This window comes from Amblyomma americanum, chromosome 10 (genome assembly GCF_052857255.1).
Source record: "Amblyomma americanum isolate KBUSLIRL-KWMA chromosome 10, ASM5285725v1, whole genome shotgun sequence".
NCBI classification, from domain to species: domain Eukaryota; kingdom Metazoa; phylum Arthropoda; class Arachnida; order Ixodida; family Ixodidae; genus Amblyomma; species Amblyomma americanum.
This window is the reverse complement of record NC_135506.1, coordinates 29499664-29518333: the sequence shown is the minus strand read 5'-3', so window position 1 is coordinate 29518333 and position 18670 is coordinate 29499664. Positions and strand designations below refer to the sequence as shown.

General features: G+C 41.9%; 1 protein-coding gene across 1 annotated transcript in view; it reads left to right on the top strand.

The window, feature by feature from the left end:
• Window positions 1-18670, top strand: part of LOC144108122 (uncharacterized) — a 63748-nt gene that overhangs the window by 34239 nt on the left and 10839 nt on the right. Inside the window, exons 17-25 of the mRNA XM_077641402.1 lie at window positions 70-213; window positions 980-1176; window positions 2462-2611; window positions 4010-4244; window positions 6698-6858; window positions 8755-9003; window positions 13445-13649; window positions 14531-14678; window positions 16925-17038. Coding sequence (XP_077497528.1) covers window positions 70-213; window positions 980-1176; window positions 2462-2611; window positions 4010-4244; window positions 6698-6858; window positions 8755-9003; window positions 13445-13649; window positions 14531-14678; window positions 16925-17038 — 1603 coding nt within the window. The remainder of the gene's footprint in view (window positions 1-69; window positions 214-979; window positions 1177-2461; window positions 2612-4009; window positions 4245-6697; window positions 6859-8754; window positions 9004-13444; window positions 13650-14530; window positions 14679-16924; window positions 17039-18670) is intronic.

Genomic DNA, 18670 nt, shown 5'->3' with positions numbered 1-18670 from the left:
TCAAATTTGTGTCTGCGTCAGCAAGGTGAATTTACAGTTAGTGTCCCTCTATATTTTTTTTTTAAACAGCAATCCTGAAACAACATTGCGGTCAAAAGGTGGTGGTGACAATGGCTAAGAGAGAGGTGGCCATTGCAGCACAGCAGTTGCTTTCATCATCCGGTGTGCATTCCCTCCTGGTTCACGATGAGCTGACGCTGGCTGCCATACAGGGTGAATCTTCATGAATGCTCCTTGTCATTAAATTTTGAACTTCGCTACTCATGACATTCCTGTTCATTGCGACATAAATTAATTTGTGGCATCTTACAACTTACTCCTGTACGCATCAGGTTCGGCTTTAGCTCGTGAAGCGTATGAGAAATAATTTTCTGCGCATAGAAGCCCATTTAATTATCTTTTGGTTAGTGAAATTGCACAAGGAAACAGTTTGTGGGAAGAGTTTAACATAACTGTATTCATGTGGGACGTAAAAACTCGGTTTAAAAAAGCCCTGAAACACCTGTTATTGATGCTGCCACTTTTTTGAGTGTGAACCTTTTTCACTCATTTTGGCATTGGCTGGCATACTGGAAGATACAGAAGCAAGGTTGGGTTGCAGCAGGTGAAGCATATAGAGCATGCAGACAGCGCTATTCTCTAATTTTTGTTGTTTCGACCGCATGCATTGATGTATGTAGCCTATCCTTTACCGCAAGGAGCCTCCCCAGGGGCGGAATTTCATCTTAGTGATGCAATGGAAACCACCCCCACACTGTAGATCCTACGAGGAATAATGATAAACTGAAACAGTTGCAGCAAAATGTGCATGACCATTTCAAGAAGTCCCTGTAGTGTGTAACTGCAATGTGGTAAAGGAAGAAACTATTCAAGAATATAACTGTGCTCAGCAATTTTTAATGATTTAATTTATTGCTTTGCTTCCAGCAGAAATTAAGCACTTATCTTGAGGTAAGCAAGGTCTCATTTTGAATTGCAGAAGTGTCAAGTGAGTGGACATCTGCACACCCCGAGGGCAGGTCGCCTGTTCTGGTGGTCCAAGATAGCATGCTGCTTTTGGCCGACATTCGTGATGCCTCCGTTCTCGTCCATTATGACATACCGGAGTTGTCAGAGTTCAGCTTTGGACTTCGCTACTCCTGTATTGCCGACCGCATGCGCTCATTCAGAGACAAGGCAAGTTTTGAATGTGCTTCTGCAGTGTAGTGAAAGGGAAAACTTTTTGTACATTGCTGTTCAACAGGTGTATACTGCTAACTTAATTTGCTTTAGTTTCTGTTAGTTCTTTTAATTTTAACTAGCAATTACTGATACAGTAACAGTGGAATGGTGTCTGAGCTGGTTTAGCGAGAGATGAATATTTCATTTTAAATCTTGTCTTTAAGGCAAAAACTAAGTGAGGTACCAGTGAACACATTGTAAAATAATTAGAGCTGTATCAGAAGGGCATGCAAGTTTTGTTGTACTAGTAGTAGAGGCATTGGTGCAATACTACTTGGTTATACAGTTGAGAACTAGCTATAGTGCACACTATTTGGTCAGAAAATGTACTCTGGCTGTAGTCAGAACACACACTTTGTCAGCCCTTGTGTATGCTGCAGCTTTTTTGCTCTCAAATTCAGCCAGAAATTTCGCATTGTTCACGAATTTATGCTGGAAAAAAAAAATGAAATATAGTAATTGAATGGACTTGATTACACCATTTTTCTTGTTTCCTTTTTTTTTTAACACATAGCAGGGCAACGTTCAAACCATTCTGGGAAGCTTTGCCTCATGGAGTTTGGCTTGAAACGTTTCTTACAGAGCACATGAAAGGAACATTTTGGTCTTAACAAATTTGTTTTTGGCTGTGACAACTGCTAATCTTGGATTAGCACGCTTCAGTGCTGTTTTTCTTATCACTTCTACCGTTTGTTTGAACATTGCCATCCTTGAATTTGCAGAGGATGCCTTATACTTTTTTCTTAAATGTGACTAAAAGAAGTGAAAGGATGTATTGAAATAGATTAGTTAGTGCGACTAATGCAGTTTGAAACATTGCCAGACAATGGCATTCAGTTGCCGTGACTATGACTGCACAGTTAATATCTTTTTCTAGGTTTCGATAATGGCTTTCAGGATCGGGCTGGAAACCATAGAACCATAGAACCATTATCGGAACTATAGAATGATTACCTGCAGCTTCAGGAGTGTCCGTATTTCTCCTGGGTACCTTGCTGCATGTAGAAAAAAGGTTGATTTAATCAAAAGTGGTATTTGAGTTAAATGGCTTTAGGATGCACTGAAAGCTTAACCAGCTAGTGAGAGTTCTGAAATTTGTTCGAGTTAACTGAACACTAAAATCATGTGAGTTTAAATTACTGCAGGCTGATACAGCCCCGTATTTAAGGACCTGTTATGAAGTTAAAGCCTCTGGTCAGTTATAAAAGTTAAAATCTTGTTTCTGCTTGTTTTGTTTCAGGGAAATACTTGTGCGCCTGATGGGCCAGTGTCCCATGTGGTAATAACAAGAGATGACGGAAACCGTTCTCTACAGCTTGTGGAGTTCCTGAGAAGGTTGGCCATCAAGATACCGGACGAACTGCAGCAGCTTGCCGCTCAGGAGCGCACTGTGAGTTCAATAAGGCTTGTCAGCAGAGTTCCTTTTTTGCTTTCTTTAGTTTCTCCACACTATCTTAGAGCAGGCATGGAGCAGTCCTTCTGAATTGCGTTGTTTTGTGTTCTTCATTGTGCCATAGTTATATAGATGCTGAAACAATCTGCAGTTTCGCGCAGACCTGCATAAAGTTGAATATGGACGAGAACATTGATATCCAGTCTGAATTGAAATCTGCATCGCATCACAACTTTTGTTCTTTTTATAACAAAAGCTGTGTCAAAAGTCAAGAAGCAAAGGATACTTGAAATTTGTGCTAGTGAGATTGTATAGAATTGGTAGTATAGTTCTTGTAAATGCTTGTGTTAACCCAAAAGTAATGTTCAACAATGTCGGAAGGGAACAGCAGTTTACAACTGATAGCAAGGCGCCACTTGAAGTGCTAAGGGATTATGTGTACTTAAAGCAGGTAGCAACTACAAATCTGGATGACGAGAGTGAAATAACTTTTGGAATAAGAATGGGGTGGGTGGAGCACATTTGTCAGGTTCTCTCAGACCATGAATGGCAGTCTATCAATATCCCTCAAAGGAAAAGTATATAACAGCTGTATCTTGATAATCCATAACAGCGCGACTGACGGGACAGAGAAGAGAAGACACAACACAGAACACTCTATGTTGTGTCCTCTCTTCTCTGTCCCGTACGTCCCGCTGTTATAGATTATCGTGAGCACCAACTCGCCCAACAAATGGTATTGGTAGCTGTATCTTACCTGCACTCACCTAAGAGGAAGAAAAGGGGGCTAGCAAAATGGTTCAGCTTAAGTTGGGAACAACGCAGTGAGCCATTGAAAGGAAAATGATAGGCGTAATGTTCAGAGACCGGAAGCGGGCGGAGCGGTTGAGGGAACAAATGCAAGTTAATGACATCCTAGTAGAAATCAAGAAGAAGAAATGGGTTTGGGCAAAGCATGTAATGTGAAGACAAGATAACTGATGGTCAGTAAGTGTAACGGACTGGATACCAAGAGAAGGTAAGTTTAGCAGGGGCAGCAGAGAGTTGGGTGGGTGGATGAAATTGAAGAGTTTGCAGGGATAGGGTGGCGAGAGATATGGAAAGGCCTTTTTATCCAGCAGCGGGTGTAGTCAGGCTGAGGATGACGACTTGCAATTTTTGCTGATGGGATTGCGTAGAATTGGCAGTATAGTTCTTACACATGCTTGCATATTTCATTGTTCCACAACTCCAGCCGCCATTCACTGCACACCAGGAACATGGGTTGTGGCAGGAGTATCAATAATACTAGTTGCTTTGTTTTATCTAAACTTTCATGGGAATGTTTGTGTGGAGGAGTGCACTTTTAATTGGCATTTGTATTGATGGGACCCACCTCCCCCACCTCCATTTCAGAGGGTCTCAACTGATGCCAAGCTGGCGCTGTGCCCAAACCTCAAGGCCTTTGGCTACTGCGAAGGGCAGAAATACTGCTCCTTCCGCCACCAGATCTTGCCTCAGGTGGATCACTCACCACTCTGGCACGACCTGCCTTCTGTGGGCACGGTCCGTATAAAGATCATCAAGGTGATGAGTGCGTCGCACTTTTATGCACGGATTCTGCAGCACTGGGAACCCGGATTGGCTGACGGTGAGACGGGCTTGAAGAGTAAAACTCTTTTTTTGTTACTAGAGTGCCCCTGTAAGGTGTATTTTATTTCAACAGCGGTTAAAGGGGGATGTTGCTTTCAACAATTATTTTTATTTCTTGTATTTACACAAAATTTTTGATCATATTAGAAATAACTTTATGACTACTCTCGCAAAATTTCACTGCTATGTCTCTTGAAATTGTTCTCTAAAATATATTTTCCCTCTGAATATGGTAAAAAGCTCAAGAATGAAGAAAATGTTGCAGAAAGCTGGTTCAACATTCATTGTGCTTCTGCTGCCGTGCTACAGGTCTAGATGTTTTTAGCATTTTTTCTTTTCTCCAAGCACCAATTCTTGTTCTGAATTTTTATGATGCAGCGTTCATTGACATATCCAGAGTGAGGAGCTAATTTCGTACTAGAAAATTAAAATTCATAAATTTGGAAAACAAATGATGCCTTGGTCTGCAGTATGGCCCTAGGAATGCAACAAAGCAAACAAGGTCAAAACTAATGAAGTAGTTGTGAAGAAATCTGGTTCACAACGTGAGCATCTAGTCAGAATAGCAAAACGAAGAAAAACTGATTGTTCAAGTGTTTCCTCACAATGTACAACTGCCACAGTTCACCAAACAGTTTTTAGAGCGAGAGCTCTAATCCTTGGGGTACAACTTCCAGTTTCGATGTGGATGAGACAAAGACCTTCAATGCCTCACAAGGTCAAACCAAACAACTGCGTGGTGGTATGGCCCAACCTATGGTAGTGTGACCTTGACTGTGGTGGCTTACTGGTTATGGCACTTGGCTACTGAGCCGAAAGACGCGGGTTTGATCCCGGCCGCAGCACTCGAATTTCGATGGAGGTAGAATTCTAGACGCCCGTGTACTGTGCGATGTCAGTGCATGTTAAAGAATCCCAGATGGTCAAAATTTCCGGAGACCTTCACTACGGTTAAAGAACCCCAGATGGTCGAAATTTCTGGAGACCTTCACTACGGCATCCCTCGTAGCCATAGTCGCCTTGGGACATTAAACCAAAATAAACCGTATGACTATAATCATTGAGTACCGACCTTGACCCCTGACATTGGAATTTGATTTGAGACAGTGGGCACCACCACAACAATGACCTTCAATGCCTCATAAGATCAAACCAAACTTAACTGCATGATGGTATGGCCCAAGCTATGGTAGTATGACCACGTGATTATATGACTATGACCACTGGGCACCTGATGGCCTTGACCTTGACATTTTATTTGAAACAGTGAGACCATGCTTAATTTCGCTCGTATAACTAGGTTTAAGCCACATTGAATCCCATTTTTTTAAAAGTACTTCCTGGTCAATTTCAGCAATGAAACTTATGGGCAGCATAAAAAACGTAGCATAAAAGCAGATACAACAATTCTCAAAAAATCGCTTTTTTGGGCCCTTTTTCGGGATTTCAAAGCTGGATATCCCCTTAGGGACGTTTGCCAATTCTGCGCCATCGTTGGCATAACATAGAGGAGGAATGAGGAGCTAAGGCCAGTGGCGCCGTTCATCGCGGCATGAATGTGTGGTGTTATATATGTGCAGCGGTACAAAAGAGTGCTTGTGCTATTCGAGCTTCTGTGCAGAGAGGGCACCACTGTGTATACTGGTGAACGGTGACCTCAGCAGTGCAGACAGCTGTCACAAGATGTCACATTACATGGGCGTCGCAACCATAAGAAGTTTTTCTTTAGATTTTTATTCATTACTGGTTTTCGGGTGACGTTTAAGGAAGGTTCACCTGCAAATTTTTTTGTGTTCGTCAAGTGGAGAGTCGTGTTATGGGAATTTCAAGTACATAATAAGATCCTGCTGCCTGCCTGATGCTGCTGCTTTTCGTGAGCACTTGCTGCTAATGCATTGCTCACACAACTTCTGCAGATGCACTCATGAGCCTATGTCGGAGACTAGATCGTGGTTGTTCATGTTAATTTTTTTTTGCTTTATTTTTGTTGCATGATAAATCTGCTGTCTCGACCTTGCAAGTTTCATGCAACTGTTACCAGTGCTACCATGCACTAATGTCTGCTCCTGCCTATATGACATGCCAACTTGTGTGCTAAGCGTTCTAGCTGTTGAAGAGTGCACATTTTGGGTTGTTTGAGATTTTAGGCTCTTTAATATGAATTGAGCAGTATTTTGTTTGCTCAAAATATGATCATGAGTGTGTGCCGTGCATGCTGCATTTGTTCTCTCAAGATGTCCTAATCTCTGATTCAACTTTCTTGCTTTTTCTCTACTTTGTCTTTTGTGCTGGCTAATTCTAATTGAACTTAAATCCTGATCCTGTAGTCTCATTTCGGCTTTAAATCTCAAGGGTTTATTTGAAGCTTGTTCTGCAACTAGAAATAGACTTTTGAAGTTGCAATTGAGATAATATATAGTGCTTCTATCAATTTCTGTGTCTTTGTTTCAGAGGACAAGGCTGAAGTCAGAAATCTGGAGGAGACTGTGTTGAATCTCGGCAGCTACCTCACACAGCCGGGAAACTGCAAACCCCTGGAGGAAAAAGCTGTGCCCATGCCTGGCCAAGTATTTGCTCTGCGATGCACCGCTGACCACTTTCAAAGAGTTTTGGTGAGAATATATCGCCGCTGTCCCAGCCGTCCTTTCACACTGGTCTAATGTGATTAGCTCACAGAAAGTCAGTGAGCTAAATGATTCAAAATATGCCTAAGCTGGGGCTGCCACTCCAAGTCTTCATAGCTTCTAAGCATGAAATTTCCAAAAATGTGGCCACCCATTAAGCGTTCATCATGAATTGTAGAAGTGCACCCATGCTGTAGTAATTGGTCATTTTGTAATATCCACTCTTATTGCTATCTAGAGACTGAATCTGCAAGTCACTGCCGCCACTGCTAATTGCATGGTGAGTTAATTGAGTGGGGTAGCAATAATTAAAATAATAAAAATGGGCATTTGAACTGTACATTATACAATGACTCATCTCTCATAGTCATATCTTATTGAGGCAGAAACTTGGGCTAGTTGGATATTGTTTGAACTCATATTTTCTAGCACTTGGTAACACAAGGGACAAGAACACAAATACACAGGACGTACGCTAGTCTTCACCTGTCGTTTAATTGAAAAAACATTCAATATAAGACATCTCAATTGCTGATGTTCACACACGCACAGTAGCAACGCCACGTTTCAAGAACAGCAATTCTTTTTTTGATAGATAAACAGTGTGATGTGTCAGCACCCCATCTGTAAAAAAAAGAATTGTTGTTCTTGAAACGTGGCGTTGCTACTGCGCGTGTGTGAATATCAGCAATTGAGATGTCTTATATTGAATGTTTTTTCGAATAAACGACAGTTGAAGACTAGCGTACGTCCTGTGTATTTGTGTTCTTGTCCCTTGTGTTCACCAAGCACTAGAAAATATGAGTTCATGTCTTATCATTGGCGGCTTTTGTGAACGAAATTCTGCAGAGATAGATTCAGTGGAAGTTAACTGGGCCCCAAGATTTTAACCTCATGGTACTAGAGTGTCAAAACAAAAAAAAACTTGAACTGTCCAGGGCTTCAGTAGCCTTTTGCAGTTTGCTTGGAAGCTAGCAGCGCAAAATTTTAAAATAAAGAGAATACATGAAATAATTTTTTTAGTGCAGGATCAGAGAGCAGCTCGTGTTTCCTTGCATGCCCTGAAGATGCAAAGAGAAACAAATATCACCAATTTTAGCCCACTTAACCGCAGCTACAATAACCGCGGTTAACATCACCTGTCTACAGGGGTTCAGGTACAGTTGTGCCCAATGTGACTAGCAACGCACCCAGTGTGAACTAACCGAGGTATTCGCTTTAACGTAAGTCTGCGTGACTTCACACAAAGTAGACAGTTTGTGCAGGTATTCAGTGTACTTAGCTCTCTGGGCTGACACGTAGCTGTGTCAATTTCCAGCACCACTGTGTTCGCACTGCTTCGAGAACGAAGCTCTTGCCACACCTCTTGCGTTGCAGCTTGTGTTGAGCACAGTAGTACGTAATACGCCCAGATTGGCTAGTAAGTTGAGGTCGACGTTGTTGGTAAGCAGTCATTATTCATGTGAGCGACAGCAAGCAAGGAAAATTCTGTGGACGGTACAAGGGAAAAGATACACAATCACAGAAGCGTATGACAGCGGCGGAAGGTCAGGATTGAATATGCGCTGCTTGATAGCTTTGATGAAAACTTGTGCAGTGAAGCTGTGTTACCTGTCAAAAGGAAGATGACTAGCTACAGCACATTCAGGCTTATGTAAATTTTACTTCGTTTTTAGATCAATGCTGACAAAACTGTAGCAATAAAATTGCACTATTTTCCAATGCATCTTCTGTGGACAGCTTGTGGACGGTAGTTACATGCTAGAGAGTTGAATGACATGCCTGTCCTGGAGCAGCACAAAATTTTTTTTTTTCAGCTACACACAAACACACCTGTAAAGTTCGGAACCGAAATTCTAAATTGACAGTGTGTGGCCTTTTCAGGTGACTTCAGTTGCACCAGGTGACCGTGCACCGGCTAGGGTGACTGTGACGCACATGGACTTTGGGGGCCAGTCCACTGTGGCCGCCAATAAACTCATTCCACTGCCACCAAAGCTCAGTCAAGTGCGGCCACAGGCAGTTGAAGTGTACTGCTGCGGAATCAAGCCCCCAGATGGCGATGTCAGCTGGAGTTTCCAAGCAGATTTCAGGGTGCATAGCCTTTTCTTCAAGAAGGAACTTGTGGGCAAGGTAAGGGGTTTTTTTTGTTTTTCTCATTATTCTCTGCTCATCTCTAATAACACAGACTGCTTCAAGATAGTGTATTCTACAGATATTGATGAGTGAATCCAATCAAACCAGAGTGAACCCCATAGTACTGTAGTGAACTTGATAGGGGCAGTGAGGCGAGGAAGGCTGGAGAGCAGCAGTGCTGGCATGACAGAAACTGCAGAAATCTTGAGTCCTAAATTTTAAAACAAAGATTGGAGGAAACACTTAAGCTCCATCTTAAGGGTATGACGTGATAGCATAGTGGGTTAATTCCCATATATGAAGAGTGTCATTCTCTTTACATTCATATATCCCTGGGAGTCCTCATACCCTTCCTGGCGCAGTGGTGCAGTGGTTAAGCGATGCACCACTGCCCTGCGATGGTCGGTGCTTCCAGCTGTGAGCCTTGTGTGGCACAGGTTGATCTTTCCGAGCAGCCAATCAATAATTTAACTGCCACCTGCCAGGGTGGGCAGTTTGCTTACTGTCCCATGGGCAGGTTGTGATGAAGCTGCAAGGTCACATGACCTACGTGGCCCTTCTGCCTCCTAGATTGCTCTCTGCACTACCTGCCAGAGTCATGCTTCGTGATTTTTCGTTCACAACGCCGATGCCTACAACGCCTGGGCCGTATTTTCTGAACAACGAGGCGTTTTGAAGGTTGCCATGGCCTCCTGCAGGAATGGATTTGAAGGAAAATGCGGCAGCATATTGGCTGCAGAGAGTATTTTTCAATTAGTTACATTCATGAACGAATTGTTCTTCAGTGAGCTTGATTCAGACAATCTGAATATTCACTCGCATTTTTGGCCCTCTATTTTTGCAGGAGGAATAAAAAGTTATTGGAAACAGTTATGTGCAACGTGCCGTTATCCTTGTACGTAAGCTCTAAGCCAAGTTAACGAACTTGAAGACTCCTAGCTGGGGCTTAATCTCAGAGCAACTCGTCCAAGTGTGACATAAAATGAGTGACTATATAATGAAACATCCCTCACATGTGCTCTTTCTGCAGCGCATAAATGTACATGCTGTTGGTTCTCTGCACTCTCATGCTCTGTCTTTTGCTCAGAAAGCCCTGGAACGGCCGTCAAGTTGTTCTCATATTATTTTGCCATGGAGCATTAGTATAGATGTTCAAAACAAAATTTGACTTTATCTGATTTGTTGCAGGCTACATAGCAAAGAGCATTCTGAAACTTAAGTTTCAATCCCGGCCACAGCAGTCACATTTAGTTGGAGGTTAAAGTAAGGCGCATGTTTATTGTGCAATGTCAGTGCACATTAAAGAACTCCTATGGTGGTCTGAATTCATGCGAAGCCCTCAACTACAGCATCACTGAAATCCCATGTGTTGCTTTGGGGCATTAAATCTCATGTACTGTCATCCCCCTAGTCGGGACAAAACACCACAGCACACACTGGGTCTCTGGAAAGTACACAGCACGAGTGGGGGTCGACATACAGTATTGTGCATATTTATTGTGAATACTTTTTAAAATATTCCCACCTCAGCCACTCGCTTGTTTGTGGTGAAACTACGCACAAAGCTTAGGTATTGTGGTAACTTTTTTGTCTCATAGTCTGAAAACGGTACTTTACCTGGCTCAGCAGCTGTGCATGATGTAAACCTATAATAGTCTGCGCCAGGATTGAAGAACTGAAAGCTGAAAATGCCGTGTTCTCGCCGAATGGCAGCGGTGGCACCATCTGTTGTCTGTAGGAGAAAATACCATGATGTGAAAAGCGCCGAGGCGAGTGTTGCTAGCTGTGCAGGTCATGCATTGTACATGCAGGGCACTGTACACTTTACTGACAACCATGAAACAAATGACATGGCACACAGAGCAGGGGTTCTTTGATTGCGCCACCACTGCCCTTCGGGGCAGCCTGGCACTGGCAGCTTTCAGTTCGTCGATCTCGGTGCAGGCAATTGCGGGTTTCTATCATGCGCTGCTGAACCCAAGTATCATTATCAAACTTAATACATGACAAAAGTTACTGCAATACTCAAGCTCTGTGTTCAGTTTCACTGCAAATGAGCGAGCAGTAGAGGCGAGAAAAGTTTGAGTACATATTGAGTACATTACTAACAAAGCTAACTGCATGTTGGGCTACGTGCGCCGTAACTTTTCCAAAACTCCATCTTTGAAATTATTGCTTTATAAAACAATAATACGTTCTAATCTGGAATATGCTGCCGCGATATGAGATCCCCATCATGATAAACTCATGATAAGCTCATAACTTTTCTTGAGCTGGTTCAAAATGATGCTTCTCGTTTTATCCTGTCAAACTTTGACCGTGCCGCAAGTGTAACAAGTATGAAAGCTAATCTTTCTTTACCTATTTTAGCATCCCACCGGCAGACAATTCGTTTGAGCCTTATTCATAAACTATACCATCACCCCATGCTACACGATGCCCTCATTTCGTCCCCCAGATACGTGCCAAACTGCATTGATCATCGTCACAAAGTTGGTTTTGAAACATGTAACACTATAATGGCATTTCAGTCTCTTGCCTCATACATCACGTGAATGGAACCGCCTTCCCGCAGATGTCGTCGACATAATTGATAAACAGCATTTTCGTTCTGCACTAGCTAACATTGTATAACAGGAGGATGATAATAGTACTTGTTCTGTAATATGCATTGCATCTATTTATGTATTTTTGTTTTGTAACTACTCCCCTCTTTAATGCCTTTGGCGCTGAGGGTTCAATAAATGAAAGGAAATGAAAAAGATGCACAATACTGTGTGCTGTCAAGAGATTATGCAGTTTCACTACAGTGCCTAATAATCTACTCACTGAACTCGCCATCGCTTGAGAACTCCAATGCCAGCAGCATATCCGCTATGTTGTGGCTCTTGTGGGGAAGAATTTATTTTCCTGTTTTAATAATGTTGCCGGTGACACTCACTACAGCTTCCTTTCATGCGTTCAAAAGTCCGCACGTTCAAGGTATCAGCTCAAACCAAATATTGTGCGATGCACGTCATGCTGAAGAAGGTAGCTTAATTGAGCACCAGGTTTATAGCAATATCTTTATGTTAGTCAATCGAAGCACTAATTTATGCCTTCTCTTTTGGCAAACAGAATGCCTGCATTGTAAATAAAATGGTTTGATGCATTATTTGAATAAAACTTTTCAGCCACTCTCCCAGCCATGGTGGCCGCATTGCAGGAATGCAAAAACGGCTGTGCACTACATGTCGCAAAAAAAAAAGTTAACCATGCTTTGTCAGTCAAAGTTTTCTGATGCCTTATGTATTAAAAATTAATAGGTATTTCATGCATATGCAAGTAGAATTTACTTTTGTGCTTGCACTTAAAGGGAGCAAACATTTATATTTCCGTTACACAACAGAACAGAAGAGTTCAAATGCCGCAGCGTGGTCCATAATTTCCACTTTGTGACTGCATGTGGTTATTTATGTTTTTGCAGCTTTATAAGCACATCAGTGAGCGGCAGTGCACGGCACAGAACCTTAGAAAATTGAAACTGATCCGCAGTACCAAACAGCTCGCCAGCAACAGGGGATTAATCTGATAGACCCGTCAATTTTTTTTTAGCCGCATGCAGCTCCGCAAGCTTTGCCGCAGGCGAATGGCGTCCTCTGCCTCTGCGTGTATCGCTGGCATGGTACGCATTCAGTATCGCTCTACATGACCACCCTGACCAAATTGATCCAATGAGTGGACGAACTTGGTGGCAGCAAGTGTGCGCAGCGCCATCTGCCAGTGTTCGTGCAAATGACCTTGGTGCTCCGCTCGCCCTCGCCTCGCTACTCCTATCAGTTTACTGTGCACCCATAGTAAAACCTGAAACTGTTCATTTTTAAGGCCACCAAGATTGCTGCGAAACAAGCTTCGATTCATGACTCGGGCCGGTGACCTCTGGAAAACACCTGCAACATCAAACCTTTATCCATTGCGCAGGTTATTAAAAAAAAGAATTGAGTTTTATTTGGGTCATGGTACATAGTGTTAAATTAACACATGTGTCATTTGTGTGTTAACTGCGCTTGAGCAACGGAGGAAAAGAGCCAAAGGAGCTCCAATAGTTGCATAACAGTGCCACATATGTTGTAGCTATGCATCTTTGAATTAGCAATTACCTGGTGCAACATTTTTCTTGCTTATTGGCTGACAGCACTAACGCACTGATTCTCAAGCACTTTGTGCATGCTGATGCTTAATCTCAGGGGCAGTATGGGGTGGAATTTTCAGGGATGCGGCAAAATACAAGCAACCATTCCTAGGGTTCAGGAGTGACGCACCTTTTTTTTTTGCATTTCACTGTTGTACCATTTCGGGAGGACATAATACACACTAAATTGTACGGAGCCATATTTGGGTTGTTGGGGGTTTAGCGCACCTTTTTTTCCTAATTCTTTGTTATTCCTTTTTCGAGCAGGTGGCTCTGCGCCTTGGCAACACACTGTGGTTTGACCGGCTTGTGGAGCAAGAAAAGGTGCCACGTATGGATGTAACCGTGACGGTGCAGAGCGTTGGCGGCACCCTTGTTCAGGAGGGCTTTGCCTGCAAGAGTGCCAGCCATGTGGAGAGCCTGCGCCAGATGGCTGTCAGTGCGGGGGTCTCACTACCCTTACCTCCATCAGGTGTGTGCTGTTGGCTATGTGAGGATTGCTTGGTGTGTGTTTGGGGTTGCGTGCAGAATGGACATTACACACGGAGCAGGTGTTGTGCACGTAACAGCTAGGGACTGCACATAGAACAGGGACTGTGTGTGGAACAGAGACTGCATATGAAACAGGAATTAAATATGAAACAGAGACTGTGCATGGAACGGGTAACAGGTTGTGCATGGAACAGGGGTTGTGGGTGTGTGTGGGGCAAATGAAAAGACTGGTGCCTGCTGTTCTGTAAAGTCACATCTGGCTATGCAACTTATCGGCTTTGTCCGAAGTAAATGGTTTCATGGTACGGGGTGCTGTGCCAAATCAAAATTGTGAAATTTCTTAGTAAAACAAGCACGAGGTTGTTTATTGCTAGGGAGGCATAAAACACGCCGTTTTCTTTGTTTTTTTCCCTGCGGCAGTCATTTGATTGTGTTTGCAACAGACAGTGCCATATGCATATTTCTTCGCATGTGAAGTTTGACGTCAGCAGCTGAGGCTGCCGACAGGTAATGGGATATTTCTCCTTACTTAAAAACTATGAAGAGGTCAAGTATCTTCACTTGGGTTCATATTGGTTGGGCTCAGTTGCTGACTGGTGATTTTTGGAATCGAAAGGTGACAAGAAAAAGGTCTTGATAATTGAGTGGTCATAAAAAAAAATGGCCTGCAATAACTGTACAATATTGTGAATGGTTCTGTGAAGCCGTCTCAAAAATTGACATGTTAAAATTTTTGACATTCAGCAGATCGGTTGCCAACATGCCTGCCTTCGCATATTGCAGAAGTCATTTGGTAATCTACTTTGTAAGCATGTGCATGGTGCCGGCGGTATAGACCCTGATTTCCTCTGAACTTTTCAGAAAAGAAACCATGCAGGAACAGCATGAATACCACTGTCAAGAGGCATCACACAGCACACCTTGATGTGGAGAGTTACAACCATGTGTACCTCTGGAAGGTGGTCTCGCCTGTGCATTTTTATGTTCAGCCAGCTCGGCACACTGAATGGTGGGTAATGGAAACAATTTGTCACTGTATTGTGCCTCTAATTTGATATATCTAATTCTATTTATTTTTAAGCATTTTCATGACTGCAAAATTGGCTTAAAATGAATGTGCACATTTACTTGCATAATTTGTGTACCCCTAAATGTTATCTCCCTGCTGTGCCAGACCACCAGCATGCATGCATCTGCATGCAGTGCGAAGTCGTTAAGTTCGTTTGTAAGTTGGTTCCGGCAAAAGAAAAATGCCGATTGCACACCATTTGCCCGGCTTGCTCTCACCGGCGATCTCGTTTCTCGGATGAACGGTTACGAGAGCAAACTTCTGGTAACCTACGGCGTGCACCAGGATCCGAAACTGCTGAATCGTTTGCTGTTTAGTTTGCAGTTGGTTAGCTAGGCTGCATGTGGGGGTGCCGTTTTATTCTCTATGAATCTCTCTTTTTTTTAATCTCTATTTGCCTCCGACTGTTGGCTTTGCGATTGTATCTATGCGCTTTTGAGCTGTGCAGGTGCTGCATGCCATCCTGCGGGTAACTACACAACGTCGGGCAAGAGGGGTGCGAGGGTTGTGTAGACATATATTTGGACTGTTGTTTTCGGTTAGTGAGGGGTGTGGGTGCAAGCTTGAGGTGTTGGCATATAAACGGCAATGCACAGTGTATATTTAGAGCCCTTTGTTATCTGATAAAATCCAGTTTTACCCAATTTTTGCACCCCAACCATAGTTCTTAAAAATCGGGTTAAACGCTATTTCTACGTGAAAATGCACTGTGAAGAGGATGTAGTATTTTAGAAGACAGATATATAAAAATAACGGATGTATCATGCACTTATTCAAAAGAAGCTTTTCAAGTTAACTCGTTATTTTAAACTTGATTTAACGTTTCTTATTTATGATGTGGCTGATAAGTTCTAAAAGTGTATTTTTGAGAATGAAGAGAGTACCAACTAACTAACCAGACTAACCAGGCATCTTATCGGCATCATTGTATCGAGAGCTAAGCACCCTCATGGCTTTCTACTCCAAGGCTCTTGTGTGCTTAAAATAATTGGTGTGGTGATGAATTGATGTTTACGAATGTGGACATGCTGTGCAGGAGATAGTGTTGTACAACAAGAATTAATTGTATTATTTAGAAAAAAAAAGAAGAAATAATCTCCTTTTGTGAACTGTTTTCTTGCAACCCACCACCTTCATATAAGCCAAAAAGAGGATTTTTAGCCCTACACAAAAAGAGCGCTTATTCTATTTATTTATTTATTTTTTTCTTTTTTTATTTCAAAATCATGCAGGCCAAAAAATTACTCAAAAATAACCCGAGTCATTGAAATATTGACTGAATAAACCAATTTTTACCCAGATTGCAGCTAAAAAAATATCGTCCATTTTTACCTCTCAAAATCAGAAGAAAAATGAAACCCAGAAACGAAGGGCTCCATATATTTGCATGTTATGACATTTGTAGACTTTTTTTAGGATGTGTTCGCAAAATCTCTGCATAATTTATGCGCCCTCTTTTGGAGTGCCAATTTAAAGAAACAAATGTGCAAATTATGTGAGTAAATATGGTATTTCGGTACATCGCTAGCTCTGTGACTTTTAACAGCAGTGAACGCTCTAAATAGGAAACGCTGAAATTCAGTGTTTGGAGACCTCAGGGAGTGAATTTTAGTAAAGCAGAAGTTTTTCAATGAAGAGAAGCCCATCTTCCCTAGATCTTGGTCTTACCTTTCTGTTTATCGTGATCTGATCACGGATTCTTACAGAAGATCTCGTCTTTCCTTGTGTCATGTTAGTGCGAGTGTAGTGTGCTGGCTTAACTGCCTGCACATATCATTACTTAGCCAGTATGACCAATCAGAGACAGGCTGCCAGTTTTTATCATAGTAAGCATTAGTGCTTCTCCAATTGCATGGATCTTAATTAAATGGGGTCACTAGTTGCTGTAAGAGCCAGAGGAGGGGTGTCGTTGATTTTTACTTTCTAGTGCTACGATATAATGCAGATGAACATGATGTGTAGAGCAGAGTGATGTGATGTTCTGAACATCACTTTCTTGAAGGAGTGCGGTAAGCTTGTCTTTTGTGGCCCGCATATCTGTGTGACCCTTTAACCTCATTAATACTGAAATGTTTACGGACACTTCTTGCAGAGTTGTGTTCCGGCCTTCTGCATGTCACAGTGTTGTATTTCTCATGGCTTATTAGTTCTCAGTATGTGTGACTGCTGTCTTTTTGTTTGTACAGCTTGCTTCAACTGGAGGACGACATTCAGAAAGCTGTCGAAAAAAGAACTGTGAGAAAGCTGAAATGTGTGAGTGTTGGAGCATCGTGTATCGCCCGCTGTACCAACAGCAGCAGGTGAGAAATTACTCAGGTAATGATGATAATAATTCCACATCGCCACACTCATTAGGTGGCTGATACAGGGAGAAGGAATAATTATAAAAAAAAAGGCATTACAATGGCAACATAAGAACTTCGAACGGCCATAACAGTTTAATACTCCTGTGGGAATGCTTCAGTGGCACATGCCCTTGTGTGTGTATTAATTATATTTTAATGTTAGCATCTTTCTTCGAGCTTGGTATTGGAATCTGTTACATTGAACCTACCATCAAAATTTGATCTGTGCCCAGCTTTCTTCAAAAGTGGCATCAGTCGAAGTGATTTAGTTATGCTCCCTTAAAAAAAGTTAATTCATGCTTACAGTGCAATGCAATCAGTCAAATTTTTCTAGAGAGTACTTGCCCTTGAAATTCACAAAGCACATTTCATGCACAGAACATCTTGCACTGAAGTACATATTCATACCTTTTTTAAGTAGTCTGGCCGTGATATCAATGGCGCCGGTGTTCTTCTGTCACAGAGAATTGATTTTAATGAAATATATTGTGCCTTGTGTTTGTATTGTAATAGAATGCTTGTTATTCACAAATATGGGAAGCTGTCAGGATATTTACTATGGAGTTTAAAATAATTGTAGAACATTTTTTTTCCTTGTTTTATGTCAGTGAGGATAGTTTGCATAAAAGCAAATGGTCCACAAAGCATAAATCAAGTACCTCATTATTCGTTCCAGAAGGCCATGCATGTGTGAGGTGCATATGTGTTGACAATTGGCCAGATATTACAGAAAAAAGGGAGGCAGCTTTTGAAGTTTTATCTGTGTGTACACCACGCCTCTTCTGTGGGTCCAACTCAGGTGGCACATGTTTTTCGATCACTGGACAGGCAGTATGATTGGACTGCAACATCTTGCTCCTTTCTTCCTGTCAAGCGTAATGCAACTTTTGATGTTAAAACAAGATAAAACAATCTCAACTTTGTTAACAGAATGTCTGATTGCAGTACGCACATCGTTTTTGAGATTTCTGTGACAGTGCTGTACTAAACGCCTGAGCCAATTTTCAGTGTTGTAATGCAACAGCCATTTGTGTTTACACTTTATAATGCTTCTGTGATGCTCTGCCTTCCTCTCTGAAAATGCATATGATTAATTTGTGTAATCGTTCCATAGTTATTGAATTTTCCCTTGATTCTCTGCTGCATCAACAAGTGATGACTGCTTTTGTTATGATGAGTTTTAATTTTTTTCTTTTTTAACGTAGCACGTGCATCCTGTTGCTTATGCTGTTATGATAATCTTTTTTTTATGCATTATTCTAGCTGCACATCCATCCCTTCTGCAATTCTGGTTGAATGCTATTTATGCATTTATTATTCTATTTATGTTATAGCGGGCTAAAATGTGGAGCTCCCAGTGAACACTAGTGCCAATAAATAAAATGAACACAAACAACCTAAACCATTAGATAACACTTCCATTTCTGTTCCTCCTTTCCTTTCTCCTTTTTTTCAACCCTCTATTATACTTTCCACTTTCTTAATAGTTTTCCCACTTATGCTTGTTTGTATTCTAATTCTCAGTTGTTGCATTCACTACTGCTGTCCCATGTTTTTTACAGCGATAGCTGTAAAGTGCATGTTTCT